At 46.6% G+C, this 18,607-nt stretch overlaps 1 protein-coding gene across 1 annotated transcript in view; it reads right to left on the bottom strand.

The window, feature by feature from the left end:
• Positions 1-377: 377 nt before the first annotated feature.
• Positions 378-18,607, bottom strand: part of LOC124615806 (junctophilin-1) — an 873,471-nt gene continuing 855,241 nt past the window's right edge. Inside the window, exons 10-11 of the mRNA XM_047143946.1 lie at positions 13,775-13,975; positions 378-3,980 (exon numbers count right to left, since the gene is read on the bottom strand). Coding sequence (XP_046999902.1) covers positions 3,894-3,980; positions 13,775-13,975 — 288 coding nt within the window. The 3' untranslated portion in view covers positions 378-3,893. The remainder of the gene's footprint in view (positions 3,981-13,774; positions 13,976-18,607) is intronic.

The following is an 18,607-nucleotide window of genomic DNA, read 5'->3' on the forward strand; positions in this document are numbered from 1 at the left end:
ACACGATGCATTTCGGACCCTGTAGCTCCATCATCGGGTGTAATTTGTCTTATTACACTATACCGAAATGCATCGCGTACTTAATAAAACTCGAGAAGTTGTGACTGAAGGCGTTTTTTAAATCATACCTGCAGTGTATTGAATACCGTCATGTTTGAAGCTGCGAAATATGGATAAAAATAAAAAAAGTAAATGTTTGTATCTGTTGTTTGGAATCATTGTCAAAAGCTCTTAATCGTGCGTCTCATTGGCTAGGCTATGCTCAGGCGATTCACCTACCTTTCGTGGCTGCTGGACGTCACACCAGGTGGGCGTGGTGCTCCGCTGAGAAACCCTGCTCCAGTGTGGGGAGGTGGGAGAAAAGACCAACACACAAGTAGTTTTCTTACAAATTCCTGTATTTAGATTCCACAGTTATATTTAGCACCTGAACAGGACCACAGTAGATGGCAGAGCGACCCCTGACCCACCGACCAGCCCCATTCACCTTTCAACTCTCCTCCTGCCCTGCTATTGGCTCTTGAGTTCCGAACACCGATAACATATGCAAAATATGTTATCTTTCTGCCCAGAGAGGGAAAGTTCATTTCGCTTCCTCTTGGTGTCCGACACACCATTGAGTAAAAACTCCTTACATGGTGGAGCTCGATACAATATCGACACCTGTGCATTGTTTGTCGGCGCCTAGGAGAGATTGCACAGTATCCTTCTCTAATGCACGATGTTCACCGTTTGGCTGGCAGCCCTTTAGCAATGGTCCCTCAACTTAAGTCATAAAAGTTTGAAATTAACAATCTCTCGATGACCACTTGGTACTGAAGACGTCACTGATCTTTTCAGAGGAGCTGGTTACGATGTAGACCTACATTTAACAATTCACAATCTCTACACAGTGATAGTTATGCAGAACATATCAGTACGGCACAGTGGTGGTCTATAGCCTCAGCCCAGTCGAGAGGAAATAATCGCTAACTTGAGAAAGCGCGCTCCAAACTCCGTATCCTTCGTCGCTTGCACCTGAACACATTTCGCGCGGTCACGTGGTATGCATAAAAAAACACGCATAATTTACTCTCGACCGCGCCGTTGTTGACTGCCTGTTGACGTCGCCAGATGGAGTCATAGATTTTTACAGCAGCAATGTGTTCCTCTGTTCTGTAGCAACAAATATTCGTCCATGTGTAGCTGCTCAGTAGCATGCAAATGACAGAGATCTCTCCACATTCGTCAGGTGCAGCTGAACAGTGACTGAGTGGCACTCTACTTCTCAGACAACTGGAGATCACCGTAACAAATCATAAGACTTGGAGTGGTGCTGGTGGGAGAGTCACCTACAGTACCTCTGCAACACCGGCTTACCAGAATTACCCACTCACTCTTGACCAGTGGTCACGGACCGGGCTGTGGTTGGACAGGTGTCGCTCCGCCGCAGGTCAACATTCCACTGTAGCCCAAAACATGAACAAGAATTTCAACAGCAGAAAATAAAGCTTAACAGTAAATTGCTTCGTTAGTCAATCGTGCGTTTCACGGAGAAGGCAGGTGGACACTGACATATGAACATCCAACACTTTCTCATTGTACAGGCTCACGATGGTGAAAGCGGAAACGTGGTGCAGCTCAAATGATGCAAACGTCGACATTTCTTTATACTCCTGGTAACATGCGTCAAAATAGGTGATATTAACTGGACAGATTGGGAAACCCTAGCAGATCGCATCAGCGATTTATTGAAAAATGCTGAATTACTTACAGATCAACAATATGTTGGACAAGTTCAGTATGACACGTAACCATCTGGAAGATATCGTGCCACGGCATTCACGCGGGCGGAAACTACTTCCACTAGGTTGTATGCCTGCACACCGAGCGTAGAGCCTGCGTTAACAAAAACGACGTTCATCATGCTGCAACACGGTAAGACTTCTTACAACCAAATCCACGAACAAGAACTGGGACGGGGGATAACACTAAACACGCAATTTCATACAACCGCTCTCAAAGTGAGAGCAAGGGGCAGGAAAATTAACAACTGCGGATGGGAGCACGAGTGGAATGGGGACGACAGATATGCAACAGTCCGACTATACAGCCAAAGCCGAAAATGGAATGGGAAGATCGCGAAGCGGAGCTCTTCCAGGATAAGGTTCTCATCAGAAACACATCGACTCTTCTCGAGTGGGTGCAGCGCTTAGTTTGCGTCTACAAGGAACGCGCGGGGTGGGTTTATGGTTGTCCTAACCGAAAAGGAGAAATAAACGGCATATTAAGACCACGGGGCAGTCTCACACCAAACCAAAGCCTGCGATCAATTCTGTGCGTGTGTCTCAAAGTATAAAACCGATTAGCTTCGAGGGAAAGGCGAAGTGCGCAACTATTTTTCACAACCGGAAATAAATGCCAGCGAGACTAGGCAAGAAGATCCGCTCTTCGCCATCTCTAGGAGATTTAGCTGGCACGGGAGAGGCGACGGTATAAATGTTCAAAAACAGCTCGTCGTAGCATATCTGCAAGAAACGGCCTAATTCCGTTGTATATAACGAACATCGCTCTTAAGCGTCTTACAGTTTACAGTAGAGAACTTGCTATTATTACGTTAGCAGTAGGAAAGTGTTAGTAAATCTTAGTCCCAATAATTTGGCTAGACAACAAGTAACAAGGTATATAATGAGCAGTCCTAAAATATCTTCTCATTTGTTTCTGAAAGTACAAAAGGACAAGATATTTCCTTTGCGACATACGTGAAACTAATTTAGACAGCCATTATCTCTTCCGTTAGTTTTTGTTCTCAAAAGAGTCTCTACTGAAAGGCACACATCCGTGAATTCCTCCCACCCCTCATGCAAGAGCAACCCATACTATCGGTGAAGAGCGTCCACTCCGTTAGTGAATTAGAGTTTTGATATGCTTTAATACAACATACTCGGGGTTTCCTTATAAACGTTATTTCACAGAAATGCTCATCTTTTGCTCATCCCGATTTGGAATCCGTACAGCACGTCAGCGGCCCTTCTACACAAACTAACACTGTCTCGCCTTTACAAAGGCAATCCAGACGCTGCGGGCGAAATCTTACATCCGATGTCTAGATCGGACCAGAGTTGATAGCCTACGGTCTTTCCAACAAATTACAAGGCAACACTGGAACGCATCCAGAGAAAACTGTGCTTGATCCCTTGAACCTGCAATGCAACGAAACGATGTCGGTAAACCGTATGACAATTGACACGTATGCAGCCCTAGAACAGATCCCGGCAATATCAAGCTTGCGTGGATGAGAATAAAACAACAGCAAAGAAGAGCCCTTTGCCAATTATGACCACAGTTTCTCTAACAAACAACCTCGCTAAGATAACTCCAATAAAATTTTTTGCAGAATACAAAACGACAGTAGTCTTATGCTAGTAAAAATTTAGCACTAATATACACAGCGGTCAGAAACATGACGTACAAAGTTGTTACTCCACCTTATACAGGCGTTAAAAGGTGAAAAAATGTCAAATGAGACTCTCCATGTAAAAATATGTCATACATATACAACACTCTATAAATAAAGACCTTCAAGCGTATCTTTTAATCATTCCCTTTGGTATCTCTTCCTCGAGTTTCGTACAGAAGTGTTATTTTTGTTTTTTGCAATATTTTTAGTCTCTAAACAAGAGAGGTTTCTTCTCGAATAGGTAACTGGAGTTTTGGAAGCTAGGTGGTATTTCTTTTTATTCACAAGTAGCTATTAGTTTCTTTTCTCGCAAAAAGAAAACAAAGTCACGAATCCTATCCCGGTGAAACTCTGTTGTTGCCCGAGGAGACACGAAGGGGCGTGTCCGCTGTGCGGCGGAGGCCTGCAACGGCGGCGGCGGCGGCGGCGGCGGCGGCGAGGTCTGGGCCGTGTACTACGTGAGCAGCTTGAAGAACATGATGGCCAGCGAGATGTTGATGAAGAGCACCAGCATCACCAGCTGCTGGCGCGAGAACCATTCCTGCCGACAAACACACACAACTATCTGTCAAACGGAAATCGATGACTGTCTCAGTTGATCTAGGCCATCTTCCATAAGCTTAATAAACACAATAGATACACATAACAGAGACTTCAGTCATCAATAATACACTCCTGAAAATTGAAATAAGAACACCGTGAATTCATTGTCCCAGGAAGGGGAAACTTTATTGACACATTCCTGGGGTCAGATACATCACATGATCACACTGACAGAACCACAGGCACATAGACACAGGCAACAGAGCATGCACAATGTCGGCACTAGTACAGTGTATATCCACCTTTCGCAGCAATGCAGGCTGCTATTCTCCCATGGAGACGATCGTAGAGATGCTGGATGTAGTCCTGTGGAACGGCTTGCCATGCCATTTCCACCTGGCGCCTCAGTTGGACCAGCGTTCGTGCTGGACGTGCAGACCGCGTGAGACGACGCTTCATCCAGTCCCAAACATGATCAATGGGGGACAGATCCGGAGATCTTGCTGGCCAGGGTAGTTGACTTACACCTTCTAGAGCACGTTGGGTGGCACGGGATACATGCGGACGTGCATTGTCCTGTTGGAACAGCAAGTTCCCTTGCCGGTCTAGGAATGGTAGAACGATGGGTTCGATGACGGTTTGGATGTACCGTTCACTATTCAGTGTCCCCTCGACGATCACCAGTGGTGTACGGCCAGTGTAGGAGATCGCTCCCCACACCATGATGCCGGGTGTTGGCCCTGTGTGCCTCGGTCGTATGCAGTCCTGATTGTGGCGCTCACCTGCTCGGCGCCAAACACGCATACGACCATCATTGGCACCAAGGCAGAAGTGACTCTCATCGCTGAAGACGACACGTCTCCATTCGTCCCTCCATTCACGCCTGTCACGACACCACTGGAGGCGGGCTGCACGATGTTGGGGCGTGAGCGGAAGACGGCCTAACGGTGTGCGGGACCGTAGCCCAGCTTCATGGAGACGGTTGCGAATGGTCCTCGCCGATACCCCAGGAGCAACAGTGTCCCTAATTTGCTGGGAAGTGGCGGTGCGGTCCCCTACGGCACTGCGTAGCATCCTACGGTCTTGGCGTGCATCCGTGCGTCGCTGCGGTCCGGTCCCAGGTCGACGGGCACGTGCACCTTCCGCCGACCGCTGGCGACAACATCGATGTACTGTGGAGACCTCACGCCCCACGTGTTGAGCAATTCGGCGGTACGTCCACCCGGCCTCCCGCATGCCCACTATACGCCCTCGCTCGAAGTCCGTCAACTGCACACACGGTTCACGTCCACGCTGTCGCGGCATGCTACCAGTGTTAAAGACTGCGATGGAGCTCCGTATGCCACGGCAAACTGGCTGACACTGACGGCGGCGGTGCACAAATGCTGCGCAGCTAGCGCCATTCGACGACCAACACCGCGGTTCCTGGTGTGTCCGCTGTGCCGTGCGTGTGATCATTGCTTGTACAGCCCTCTCGCAGTGTCCGGAGCAAGTATGGTGGGTCTGACACACCGGTGTCAATGTGTTGTTTTTTCCATTTCCAGGAGTGTATATTCTCCTTCACTATTTACAACAGTCTGACAGAGCTGTGGTAACTTTTAAATTCCGTGACTGTAGAAATCATTTGGTTTCGAGGCGAAGAACTCTTCGAGCCATGTTCGGAGCGCATTTTCATCCGGAAAGGAAATTCCATGAAGGTTATACGACAGAGAGCGGAAAATGTGAAAATCTGAGCGAGCAAGATCAGGTGAATAAGTGGATAGGGAACGACTTTCCAACCTAACTCCTGTATACTGCTTTTTGTCAGTCTAGCAGAAAGTGGGCAGGAGTTATCGTGCGGTAGCATCACTTCACACAGTCTTCTTGGTCGTTCTTCTTGGATTCCGTGTGCAAGACGACTCATTGGGAGACTTAATGTCGGCAATGATAGTTACATCCTGGGGAAGCAATTCGTAGTACATAACACCGTCGCTGTTCCACCACACGCATTAGATAATCTTTAGTGGATGTGCGCAGGTCTTTCTACGTGGAGCTGCTGCTTTGTTCGGGCTCACCCATTCCTTGCTTTTGCTCGTATTAGTATAAAGACACCATTGCTCATCATCAGTGACGATACGGGATAGGAATGGCCGGTACTGTTCACGAGCCTATTGACGACGAGCACGTAGTGATGTACACATGGCCACCCGCCGATTTTTGTGATTTTTACTTAGAGCGTGCGGTATCCACACACCCGATTTTTGAACCTTTCCCGTTGCATGCAAAGTGGAATGAGCACAGTTCATCACATCTTCTAGCTCTCGAGTATAGCGACGCGAATCGTCGTGGATTAATTCGATTAAACGATTTTCATCGAACCCCAAAGGTTTTCCTGCACGTGGCGAGGCACTAATGTCGAGACGATCCTCCTTAAAACGAGAAAGCCATTTTCTTACCTTGCTCTAGCGAATGGAATTACCCCATATACGGCTGAAATGTTTCTGGCTGTCTTTGCTGCTGTCACCTCTCTATGGAACTCAAACAGAACAACATGTCGAAACACGTTGATTGCACTTGTCCATTACGTTTCAGGCCTCAGGCACGGCTGATTCGATTTCTCGACTTGGCACTCCATTTACTAGCGTTCATCACACATCCACTTGACGAAATGACTATTTGTAAATTCAAATAACAACAGTAAAGCACAAATAAAAAACGACAAGCGACAAATAAATCCACAGCAAACGGAATACCACCACGAAAAACAAATACACTAGAAACGTAACTTAATTCCTGCTCATATTATTTTAATTATTTATTTTTCACGATCAGTCCTGATCCCTGACAGTGCAGAAGTGTTATAGTATAAAACTATTTATGAAAACTGCAATACCTACAAGGAGTGGTCTCAATCACTCCAGAATCGGAAGATGTGAAGAACAGCGGAACCTTTGTACATGATTGAAATTGTAAGGAGACGGCATACATGCACTTTTTGACCAGAGAGGTCGTGCATAGTGCTACAGTCAGCAGGAGCTGAGTCCTCAAACGAAATGGCCACGTAGAAGCAAAGAATGCGACAGGTTGACTAAAGTGTTGCCATATAGACGTTTAAAAAAAAATCTACCTGCCAGGATGGCCGAGCGGTTCTAGGCGCGTCAGTCTGGAACCGCGGGACCGCTACGGTCGCAGGTTCGAATCCTGCCTCGGGCATGGATGTGTGTGATGTCCTTAAGTTAGTTAGGTTTAAGTAGTTCTAAGTTCAAGGGGACTCATGACCTTAGAAGTTAAGTCCCATAGTGCTCAGAGCCATTTGACCCATTTTTAAAAAAAATAGCGTTATGTTATTAGATGACGTACGCGCGTGAAGCTGTCGCGCCCAGTCCACACTGCAACTGTGAAGAATCAACTTATGCCGACTCAACTATAGTGGATAGAGAACGGTCGTGCACTGAGGCCAGTGGGTACTGGACCTTACAGTGTGACGGTAGTGCGGAATGACCGCCCTCTTGTCCACGGCATGGCCGTAATCGACAGAGCAGCTCCACCCACAGCGTTGGCTTGACTTTGAAGCACTGCAAAAAGTGTGGACCTGTCTGCGTCGACAGTTCCATGCCATCTGCTGAGGGCTGGACTGGTGGCACGCATCACGCATGGCATTACATCATCTTCAACTGATGAGAAAGCACGAAAGCCTCTGACAGTAAAAGGCACATGAACGCCACTACTGGCGTGCTGAGTGGCATAATGTGTTGTTTTCGAACGAGTCTCACTTCAATTTGTCCCACAATGATGGCCACTACTTGTTAGATGATAGCGTGATTAGCTCGGTTGGGCAGATTGCATTGGGAGTGGCATAGTGGGCAAACGTAAAGTGTAATAGTTTGGAGCAGAATTGTCTGTAACATGTGATCTTGTTTCCTATATTTTGAGAGCTATCTGAACCATAACCATCAGGGTGACTATACAGGGTGTCTCAAACTTTTTGGTTCAAATTGCAACAGGTGATACTTGGTCCACAAATGATTACATGCAGATAGTGACCAATGGTCGGAAATGCATATTTACTGTGCTGACACAGTGTACACCACACAACAACCAAGCTCATAGTAATTGTTCAAAGCGACGACCCCCATTCTTAATGCATGTATTGCAATGGCACATACAGCTCTCTCACACCCTCGCAAAGATCCTGGTTGTCTGTTGTACACTGGAAGAGGAAGTGGGTGATAAACAGCGTACACCCCAGACCACCAACAAGTCATACTGTACACATCATCGCTAATAGCACGGTCGTCCTGTGACAACTGCATGTATCTCACAGCGCATTAACTTATGACACACACACACACACACACATGCACACACACACACACACACACACACACACACACACACACACACACACACCACTATCCCTGGTGCCAGCTGCATCAGACACCTTGTGATACGTCCATGGTGAGGTGTGTTACTGTGTACAGTGTGTGATGTGTAGCCAAAGATGGAATGTTATTCGTCACGAGAGTTGGCTGACATGCATTTAATGTATGGCGAGGCAGGATGTAGAGCCCTAAAGCGGCTCAAACGTACAGAGAATGCTTCCCCAACAGGTGTCGTCGTAAGTGGAAGAAGTTTATCTCTGTGGATACCAAGTTACAAGAGATGGGGTTGCTCGCACCACAGAGAGCCAGCCAACATTCCCACCAAAGACAGGTCTAAACATCACCAGATCTTGAGGATATGGTATTGGCTTCATGTGGCCGACCACCCAGCAAAAATCACCTGCCAACTTGCCCATTAAACGCACACTTCAAAGGATACAGTGTGGAGAGTACCAATGGAAAAGGTATTACACCCCAATAAAAAAAAAGTGTGGAAGAACTGGGACCAATGGATTTTGAGCCCTGCGTTCCTTCTGTCAATGGATTATCCATTTCAGTGCTGTACTGCCGAACTTCGTACAGTTTGTATTGTTCACAGATGAGGCCTCAGTCATCCGTAATGGTGTTTTCAGCAGGCACAACAGCCATGTCTGGAGTGAGGACAATACCCACGCCACTCACGTTGGTCGCCACCAGCAACAATTCTCAGTCAACAAATAGATGAGCACTGTCTAAGATCACCTAATAGGATCTTACTTGCAGGCTCCCCATTTCGCTGGCCGATGTTACCTGGTGTTTCCTGCAAAATATGCAGCCACAGTTCTTTAACATCGTACCCCTTGTTGTCCGCAAAGGATGTGGTTTGTTTCAACATGACAGTGCACCAGCTCACTTCAAAGTTAATGTCCACGAGCAACTGAACAACACATATCCTTGTCACTGGGTAGAAAGGGGAGGTCTTCTCCCTTGGCCACTGCGACTGCGGAGCTCGCACTTCTGAACATTTATTTCTGAGGTTAGGTCAAGACGTTGGTGTATGAAACCGCTGTAGAAATGGACGAAAACTTGCTTGCTAGGGTCCAAACTGCCTGTTGCCTGGTGCAATACACACCAGGGATCTTTGAGAAAGTGCGGCAGAACTGTATGTGCAGTTTCCATGCACGCAGTGAGACTGGCAGTCGCCACTTTGAACAATTACTATGTGGTAAATTGTTGTTATGTGATGTACCCTGTGCATATCCATAACACAATAAACATGAATTTCCGACCATTGGTTCCGTATCTCAACATAATCGGTTGTGGACCCACTATCACCTGTAGACCCTGAGGCACTGCCACTCCTGCAGGAAGCTCCACATAACATATTTCAGCAAGCAAATGCCCTGGCTACATGTTGTGAGGAGTGTCCAAGCCTTCTTTGATAAGGATGGCTACTGCTGTGTCCGTGAGCTGCAACTTCACTTGACATGTCACCCACTGAGCATGTTTGGGATATGGTTAGTCGTAATCTTGTTTGTTCTGGTCCTTCTTCAATCACTGTAGACGCTTTGTGGCCTCGGATAGAAACCATGTGGCACTGTGTTCTCCTGCAGCACACCCAGGCCCTCTTTGATTCCAGGCGACGGAGTCTAGAGTTTCTGACTGCGGCATGTGGTGGCTTCCAACCATGCTGAACCGTCACAGTTAAAGTGCGTGCAGTTCTAACCACTCATGTATTGTCATGTCTCAAATATGTGCAATAAATTTCGCTGTTATCACATTTCTTCTTTGCGTCACGAATTTCGGGATCAGTTGTGTATGAAATCAGACACTGGCAAACTGGAGCACGCGATCTGTTTTGAAGAATACTTTTTATTCACAAATAACCTGATCCATTAATTTTGTTGATTTTATGACAGTTAACTAGTTTGGACTCTAACGAGTTATCATCAGTAACAAAAATTTAACAAAGATAAAAATCAAAAGTTATGACATATAAATTTATATGAAGTGCAAGATAATGCATTTTGTTGCGAAACCGAGGCGTCAAGTCGTCATTAAGTATTCATGGGAGTCACTTAAAGTTGACTGCCATGCCTGCTTATGGGTCATACTTACAAAGCAGAACATTTATGGTCGTAGAGAGTGTATGAGCATGCTTTCCTAATACGTGTGAGAATGACTCCACGAAGCCTGATGCACATCACTGGTGCTTCATGGTATAACTCTTTCCATTTCCATCAGTGTATTACTGAATGAGTTACTGATGACGAAAACTGTAGCTGCAAGAAAGAAACACAGCGGTATACCTAGATATGGGAATATAAGATATATCGGTCATGACGTAAGATGCAGATGTTGTGCTGAAACGAAGAACAAGATAGTTGCCAGGCGACACAAATGGAGAACTGCATTGAATCAGTCTTAGGGTTGATGAACGAGCAATAATATAAACCGCCTGTGTATTAAAATGTATTCCTGCTAGGCTGTGGTGACTAACTGCGTTGGAGACTCAACGGTTGTGATCAGATGAATGACTTAGACTCGAAACGTGGTCTCAAGACCAGAAAGTTTACTGTTCCAAAGTGAAGGATCTGATGGAAGAAGAAAAATATATATCTAGCTACTGATACACACTAGTCCCTCTTGACCACCAATATTCGTACATTAGCTTTATGGAAGTTGAAGCGACTTTGAGCGCAGTGCTCGATGTTATGTCATTACAATATAGGTGAACTGAAGAGGTCCACCACGTAATTACAGTTACTTATTGAATTACTTGTTTGTAGCGAAGTTTTAGTACATAAGGAGAATTTAGAAAATCGAGCGGAAGTGAAAGTGAGGTTCAGAATTGTTAGGAGATGAGTATCTGTACAGGGATTCAGCATAATTATCCTCAGCAACTACACAAGCCATCGTCGCGTCTTTCCTATGTAATTGCAATTTGAAGATAATTACAGTGAGTGCACTGACACTCTTCTTGCAATGTGGTAAGCTGTGTAGTACCACATCCTCAACAATCGAGTTTTCCTTATTGTGTTCTCTGACTTAGTAAACCAATGGGCATATGTTGACACATGGAGAGATGGGTCAAATAAGTGGGAAAAGCATAATTTGAAGTAGGGCAAGAAAAAGAACACTATGGTCAGGAATGTGTACACTTTGACTTGTGGAGGGATGAAATGGAGCAGTACCGTCAGGAAATTACCTCGATGTCTGGAAATGTGATGCAAATCATCAGAGTTGGGAGAAAGAAATTTGACATACAGAGCAACGAGTTACATCAATGGGATAATGAACGCATAGCAAAACTTGGGGAGAGATGAGGTTGACCATTGAGGTAAGGAAACCACATCTTGACTAGGACGGATACGTAGTTGGCCAGTGAGATGAAGAGAGCGTACTTTGCATAGGTGGAGATGTGGTTGAGAATTAGGATGTGGAGGGAATACTTTGATGTTGAGATAGATATGGTCGGGAAGTGAGATGCAGAGAGCGTATCTTAATGTTGAGAGAGGTGTGGCTGGGAAGTGAGCAGAAGGAGAACGCTCTGACATGAGGAGAGATATGCTTGGCATATGAGACGAAAGGAGAACTCTGTAACATGAGGAGGGACATGGTTGGAAAACGAAATGAGGAGACAGTATGTTGAGGTTAAGAGAGACGAGGTTGGGAAATGAAAGAGAAGCACATACCTTGACATGGAGAGAAACAAGGATGAGCAGATGAAAAGAGCATACCTTGATGTGGGGAGAACCTTGCTTGGTAAATAAGATGAGGAGAGCGTGTCTTGGCACTGAGAGAGACATAACTGGGAACTGAAATAATGATGGCATACCTTTACATGGGAAGACATGTGGTTGGGAAATGACTTGTACTTTGAGACTGAGAGAGACTTAGATGAAGAGTGAAATGAGGAGTGCACGCCTTGATGCTGCGAGAGATGAGGTTGGAAAGAGACATGAGGAGCAAATACCTTGATGCAAGGAAAGACGAGGATGAGCTGAGAAGTGATGATGTAGCTTGAGGTGGGCAGTGATGACATAAGGTGGAGCAGGGAAGTGGGGAGGGTGACGTTGAGGTGGAGAGTGATAAGGTAAGGCGGAGCAGAGAAGTGAGAAGGATGTACCTTGATGTGGGGAGAGACAAGGTAGAGCTCAGATGTGAGGAGGGCGTAGCTTGACGTGGGGAGAGACGAGGTAGAGCTCAGATGTGAGGAGGGCGTACCTTGACGTGGGGAGAGACGAGGTAGAGCTCAGATGTGAGGAGGGCGTACCTTGACGTGGGGAGAGACGAGGTAGAGCTCAGATGTGAGGAGGGCGTACCTTGACGTGGGGAGAGACGAGGTAGAGCTCAGATGTGAGGAGGGCGTACCTTGACGTGGGGAGAGACGAGGTAGAGCTCAGATGTGAGGAGGGCGTACCTTGACGTGGGGAGAGACGAGGTAGAGCTCAGATGTGAGGAGGGCGTACCTTGACGTGGGGAGAGACGAGGTAGAGCTCAGATGTGAGGAGGGCGTACCTTGACGTGGGGAGAGACGAGGTAGAGCTCAGATGTGAGGAGGGCGTACCTTGACGTGGGGAGAGACGAGGTAGAGCTCAGATGTGAGGAGGGCGTACCTTGACGTGGGGAGAGACGAGGTAGAGCTCAGATGTGAGGAGGGCGTACCTTGACGTGGGGAGAGACGAGGTAGAGCTCAGATGTGAGGAGGGCGTACCTTGACGTGGGGAGAGACGAGGTAGAGCTCAGATGTGAGGAGGGCGTACCTTGACGTGGGGAGAGACGAGGTAGAGCTCAGATGTGAGGAGGGCGTACCTTGACGTGGGGAGAGACGAGGTAGAGCTCAGATGTGAGGAGGGCGTACCTTGACGTGGGGAGAGACGAGGTAGAGCTCAGATGTGAGGAGGGCGTACCTTGACGTGGGGAGAGACGAGGTAGAGCTCAGATGTGAGGAGGGCGTACCTTGACGTGGGGAGAGACGAGGTAGAGCTCAGATGTGAGGAGGGCGTACCTTGACGTGGGGAGAGACGAGGTAGAGCTCAGATGTGAGGAGGGCGTACCTTGACGTGGGGAGAGACGAGGTAGAGCTCAGATGTGAGGAGGGCGTACCTTGACGTGGGGAGAGACGAGGTAGAGCTCAGATGTGAGGAGGGCGTACCTTGACGTGGGGAGAGACGAGGTAGAGCTCAGATGTGAGGAGGGCGTACCTTGACGTGGGGAGAGACGAGGTAGAGCTCAGATGTGAGGAGGGCGTACCTTGACGTGGGGAGAGACGAGGTAGAGCTCAGATGTGAGGAGGGCGTACCTTGACGTGGGGAGAGGCGAGGTAGAGCTCAGATGTGAGGAGGGCGTACCTTGACGTGGGGAGAGACGAGGTAGAGCTCAGATGTGAGGAGGGCGTACCTTGACGTGGGGAGAGACGAGGTAGAGCTCAGATGTGAGGAGGGCGTACCTTGACGTGGGGGGAGACGAGGTAGAGCAGCGGATTGGCGCGCAGGCGCTCCTGCTCCTCCTGCATGCGGCGCATCTCCTCGCGGCGGGCGGAGCTGAGCACGGACACCTCCTCGCGGGACATGGGCTCGGTGGCGCGCGGCAGCCCCTGCACGTCGGGCAGGCTCTTCTTCCGCTGGATGGGCTGCGGCACCGGCAGGGTCTGCGGGCACAAAACACCACACGTCACGGGAGTCCACTTCCCTGGTGCAACACGCTCTCTCAATGGTGCCTGCTGGTCCTCTAGCTTAATGCCATTTCTCGTCACCGTGACAAAGTGGAAGTCCGATCAGCATCCACAGCAATTTTTCCTTACCGGCCAGATGACGATCTGATTTTATATCTTGACTTTTACTATTTCTGGATGACAAAGCACAGTCGTTGGTCCCATAAAAGGCTATCTTTACTATTCGTCAGACAGGCAGCGGATGACTGAGACATCCTACATCTGCGCAATTAGTGTGTAGTGAACACTTGCGTTTGGCAAAGGATTCATAATACCATTTTCAGAGCGTTTCTGTATTGTTCTACTCCCGAATAGCACATGGGAAAAATGAACACCTAGATCTCTCATGCAAGCCCTAATTTATTTAACCTTGATGGTCATTTCTGCCTATGGAAAAGAAAATTGACGATCTGATAGATGACGATGGGTTTAGGAAAGGTAAAGGCGCCAGAGAGGCAGCTCTCACTTTGCGGTTGATAGTGGAAGCAAGACTGAAGAAAAATCAAGACACGTTATAGGATTTGTCGACGTGAAAAAAGCGTTCGACAATGTAATATTCGAAATTCTGAGAAAATAGTGGTAAGTTGTAGGGAAAGAAGATTAATATAAAATATGAACAAGAATCAAGAGGTACAATAAGAATGGGAGACGAAGCACGAAGAGTTCTGATGCGATATATCGCCCTTATTGTTCAATGTATACGTCTAAGATGCAATGACAGAAATAAAGATTCATGTGTGGGATCAAAATTCAGGGTGAGATGATATCAATGATATGATTCGCTGATGACCACTGCTGTTCTCAGTGAAAGTGAAGAATTACAGGATTTATTGAATCACATGAACAGTCTGATGAGTGCAGAACAAGGATTGAGAGTAAATCTAAGAAAGACAAATGAGAATACCGAGAAATTTAACATCAGAAATAGTGATCGGAAGTAGATGAAGTTAAGGAAGTCTGGACCTAGGCAGCAAAGTAACCCATGACGGATGGAACAACGAGGACATAAAAAGCAGACCAGCACTGGCCAAGGAAAGTCTACAAGACAGAGACTGAAATACATCCAGCAAATAAGTGAGGATGTAGTTTGCTACTCTGAGCAGCCACTCTTCCACGGATATTTTGAATGTTTAGTTTAACACGGCAGGGAACTCCAATTTCCTCGAAGACTGCTTTGCTGGATATCACCATATATGACAGCTTACAACTAATAGTCAGCTGGTACGAACGTAGCTTAATGGTGTTCTCGACATATTTTGATATAGCCTTATTTCAATATTTATTACACTGGCTACTGAAAATAACACACAAGGCGAAACTGGTATCCTCACAGGAATACTTCATGCAAATATCTGATGTAGTAAACTCTACAACTCTTATGGTATATGCTGCACATTGCCACTTTAGGCTTCAACTTTGGTGAATTGTTCACTTTTATCGTGGTTCTTAAGTCTTCGTTTCTGGCCATGTATTTCCGTGTTATATTCATTATACACACATAAAAAAAATTGCATCACCCCGGTTCACAGAACTCCTGAAGATAGACGTTGAGTGTGGATATTGTATCACAAACGGTCTCTTTGACTGTTCAGAGGTGCCACTAAATCCTCCCAAAGATGTAAACAACCAGCGTCTATTAGACGGAGGGGGTCCGACAGCCGATCAGTTCCATTCATTCCACCAGGAAGAAGGTACACGGCTCGTGTTGTCTGTAGTTCAACCATGCCTAGATGGTCAATACCGCGGTTCGATCGTGTCCGCATTGATACTTTGTGCTACGAAGGGCTCTCAAGAAGCGATGTTTCTCGGACATCGACGAGATACAGAGAGACAAGAACTGTCGATGACATGCCTCCATCAGGCCGCCCAAGGGCTATTACTGCAGTGGATGACCGCTACCTACGGATTATGGCTCGGAGGAACCGTGACAGCAACGCCACCGTGTTGAATTATGTTTTTCAAGCAACCACAGGACGTCGTCTTACGACTCAAACTGTGCGCAATAGGCTGCACGATGCGCAACCATTCCCGACGTCCATGGCGAGGTCCATATTTGCAACCACGACACCATGAAGCGCGGTACAGATGGGCCCAACAACATGCCTAATAAACCGCTCAGGACTCACATCACCTTCTCTTCAGCGATGCGTGTCGCATATGCCTTCAACCAGACAATCGTCGATGGTGTGTTTGAAGGCAGCCCGGTCAGACTTAACGCCTTAGACACACTCTCCAGCGAATGCAGCAAGGTGGAGGTTCCCTGCTGTTTTGGGGTGGCATTATGTGGGGTCGACGTACGCCGCTAGAGGTCATGGAAGACGCCGTAACGGCTGTACGATATGTGCCTACCATCTTCCGACCGATAGTGCAACCATATCGGCAGCACATTCGCGTGAGGCATTCGCCTTTATGGGCGACAATTCGCGCCCCCATCGTGCACATCTTGTGAATGACTTCCGTTAGGATAACGACATCGCTCGACTAGAGTGGCCAGCATGTTCTCCAGACATGATCCCTATCGAACATGCCTGGGATAGACTGAAAAGGGCTTTTTGTGGACCCACCAACCACTCTGAAGGATCTACGCCGAATCGCCGTTGAGGAGTGGGACAATCTGGACCAACAGTACCTTGATGAGCTTGTGAATAGTATGCCACGATGAATACAGGCATGCATCAATGCAAGAGGACGTACTATTGGGTATTAGAGGTCCCGGTGTGTACAGCAATCTGGACCACCACCTCTGAAGGTCTTGCTGTATGGTGGTACAACATACAATGTATGGTTTTCATTAGCAATAAAGGGTAGAAATGATGTTTATGTTGATCTTTATTCCAGTTTTCTGTACAGGTTCCGGAACTCTCGGAACCGAGGTGATGCGAAACTTGATGTGGGTACTACGTTACAAAATCATCTGTGTCATTCTGATTTTATTTTTTTATTTATGTGTGAGTCTCTTGTGGCTATATTCGGGTTGACTCGCCAAATAAAGATATTTCTTTTTATACGCACAAATATGTTTGACACAAAAAATATTTCAAGTTCTAGTATTTTCCCCATCTGTTTTTAACGCAGGTATCAGCTTTCAGTTACTGACTGATACTGAATGATAGGATGTGTTCAAGGTACATATACCGTTGTGTGTGTTCTAATTGGGTCTTACTTCTCCTGTATCGGTTTATGTTCCAGGCTGTTACACATTAGCTTTGTTGATGATAGGTTAGTAGATATTCTGGCTTGATAAGTCACTTTACTGATTTGTTGTATCATGGGAGATATATTGTACAACTTTATGTCGTCTGCAAATCCCATATGTCTTTATTTCGTTCTTACAATTGCGTCCGTTGTCCTCCCAGTCTAGTTTTCTAAAGGTATGTTTTCAAGGTGTTACAAATACAGGTGGCATTGAGTCTCTTAACTAGACTGTTCTTCTAATATTTCATCTAATTTTTTTAGTCTAATTTTAAGTGTTTTGTATAGATGTATTTTATGCTGCTCATAGGTAAACCTTGTTGATTTCAAGTTTCGAACATCATTTCATAAGAGACGAAAGCTTTTGTATGGTTGGTAAAAGCTATATTTGTATAGTGTCCTGCTTTATTCGTTATATTTCTTTATTATTGGGTTGATATTTTGAAGACTATCAGTCACTGAGAAACTTTCCCTTAATGCTGATTGACGTGTATTGTTTTGATACATAATTTGTAATTAATTTATGGCACATGTTGACTACCTGCACGTTGTCCACGCCCGCAACTGCGACAGTGAAAATCAGAAGGCTGTTTGGAAGAGACAGGATTCTATGTTACCGTCAATATTACGTTAGTCTCTCAATTAAGCATAGTCAGAAACAGAGGAGTGTGGAAACGAAAAAGGCGAGCAGTCACCGTGACAGGTGGAAACTGAGATATATGAATTTAAAAAAAGGAGTTCTCCGTGTTCCGAATAGGCGTGTGGCTCCGAGATAATGAAAACAGTGCACTGGGCTCATGATGTGTCGTTCGTATTTGCTCTTTCCATGAGAAAAGTGTGCTCTTGGCGAAGATTAAACCTCAGAGCCACAAGGACGCCGTTTAAATCCTGTTTTCCAGAGTAGAATAGTTGGTCGCCTTGAAGCGGGTCAGAAGTGAATCGCAATCTAACTAGCGTTTGCTTTGCCACAGAAAGTCGAAGATTTCGTACACGATCTCCGGATACGAGAAATGTTTACATGAAGGGATTACAGCGACGACCAAGACCCCCCATCCAACACGATATGTTCCGCTAAGCGCAAGATAAATTCCAACAGTGACCGTAAAATTGTCGCCTCCGGAGCTTACAACTGACTCACAATTGGAGGATTACCAACAAACCATGCAACCGAGGCCGTTACAGGTGGTCTGTGTGTGATATGTCCGATAGCGTGTGCCCCGCCGAAGGTAGTGCAGAGACGGTTCCATTTATTGCAGAGCCAGCGACACCAAGACTGGGCCATGCCTGAACGGAGGAATGTGCGTATATGAATCGAGCTTCCATTTGCCGACTAGATCTCGTCACATATTCGTGCATCACCGTCGGTGGCCCTAAAAA

Source organism: Schistocerca americana, chromosome 5, assembly GCF_021461395.2.
Source record: "Schistocerca americana isolate TAMUIC-IGC-003095 chromosome 5, iqSchAmer2.1, whole genome shotgun sequence".
In the NCBI taxonomy this organism is placed as follows: domain Eukaryota; kingdom Metazoa; phylum Arthropoda; class Insecta; order Orthoptera; family Acrididae; genus Schistocerca; species Schistocerca americana.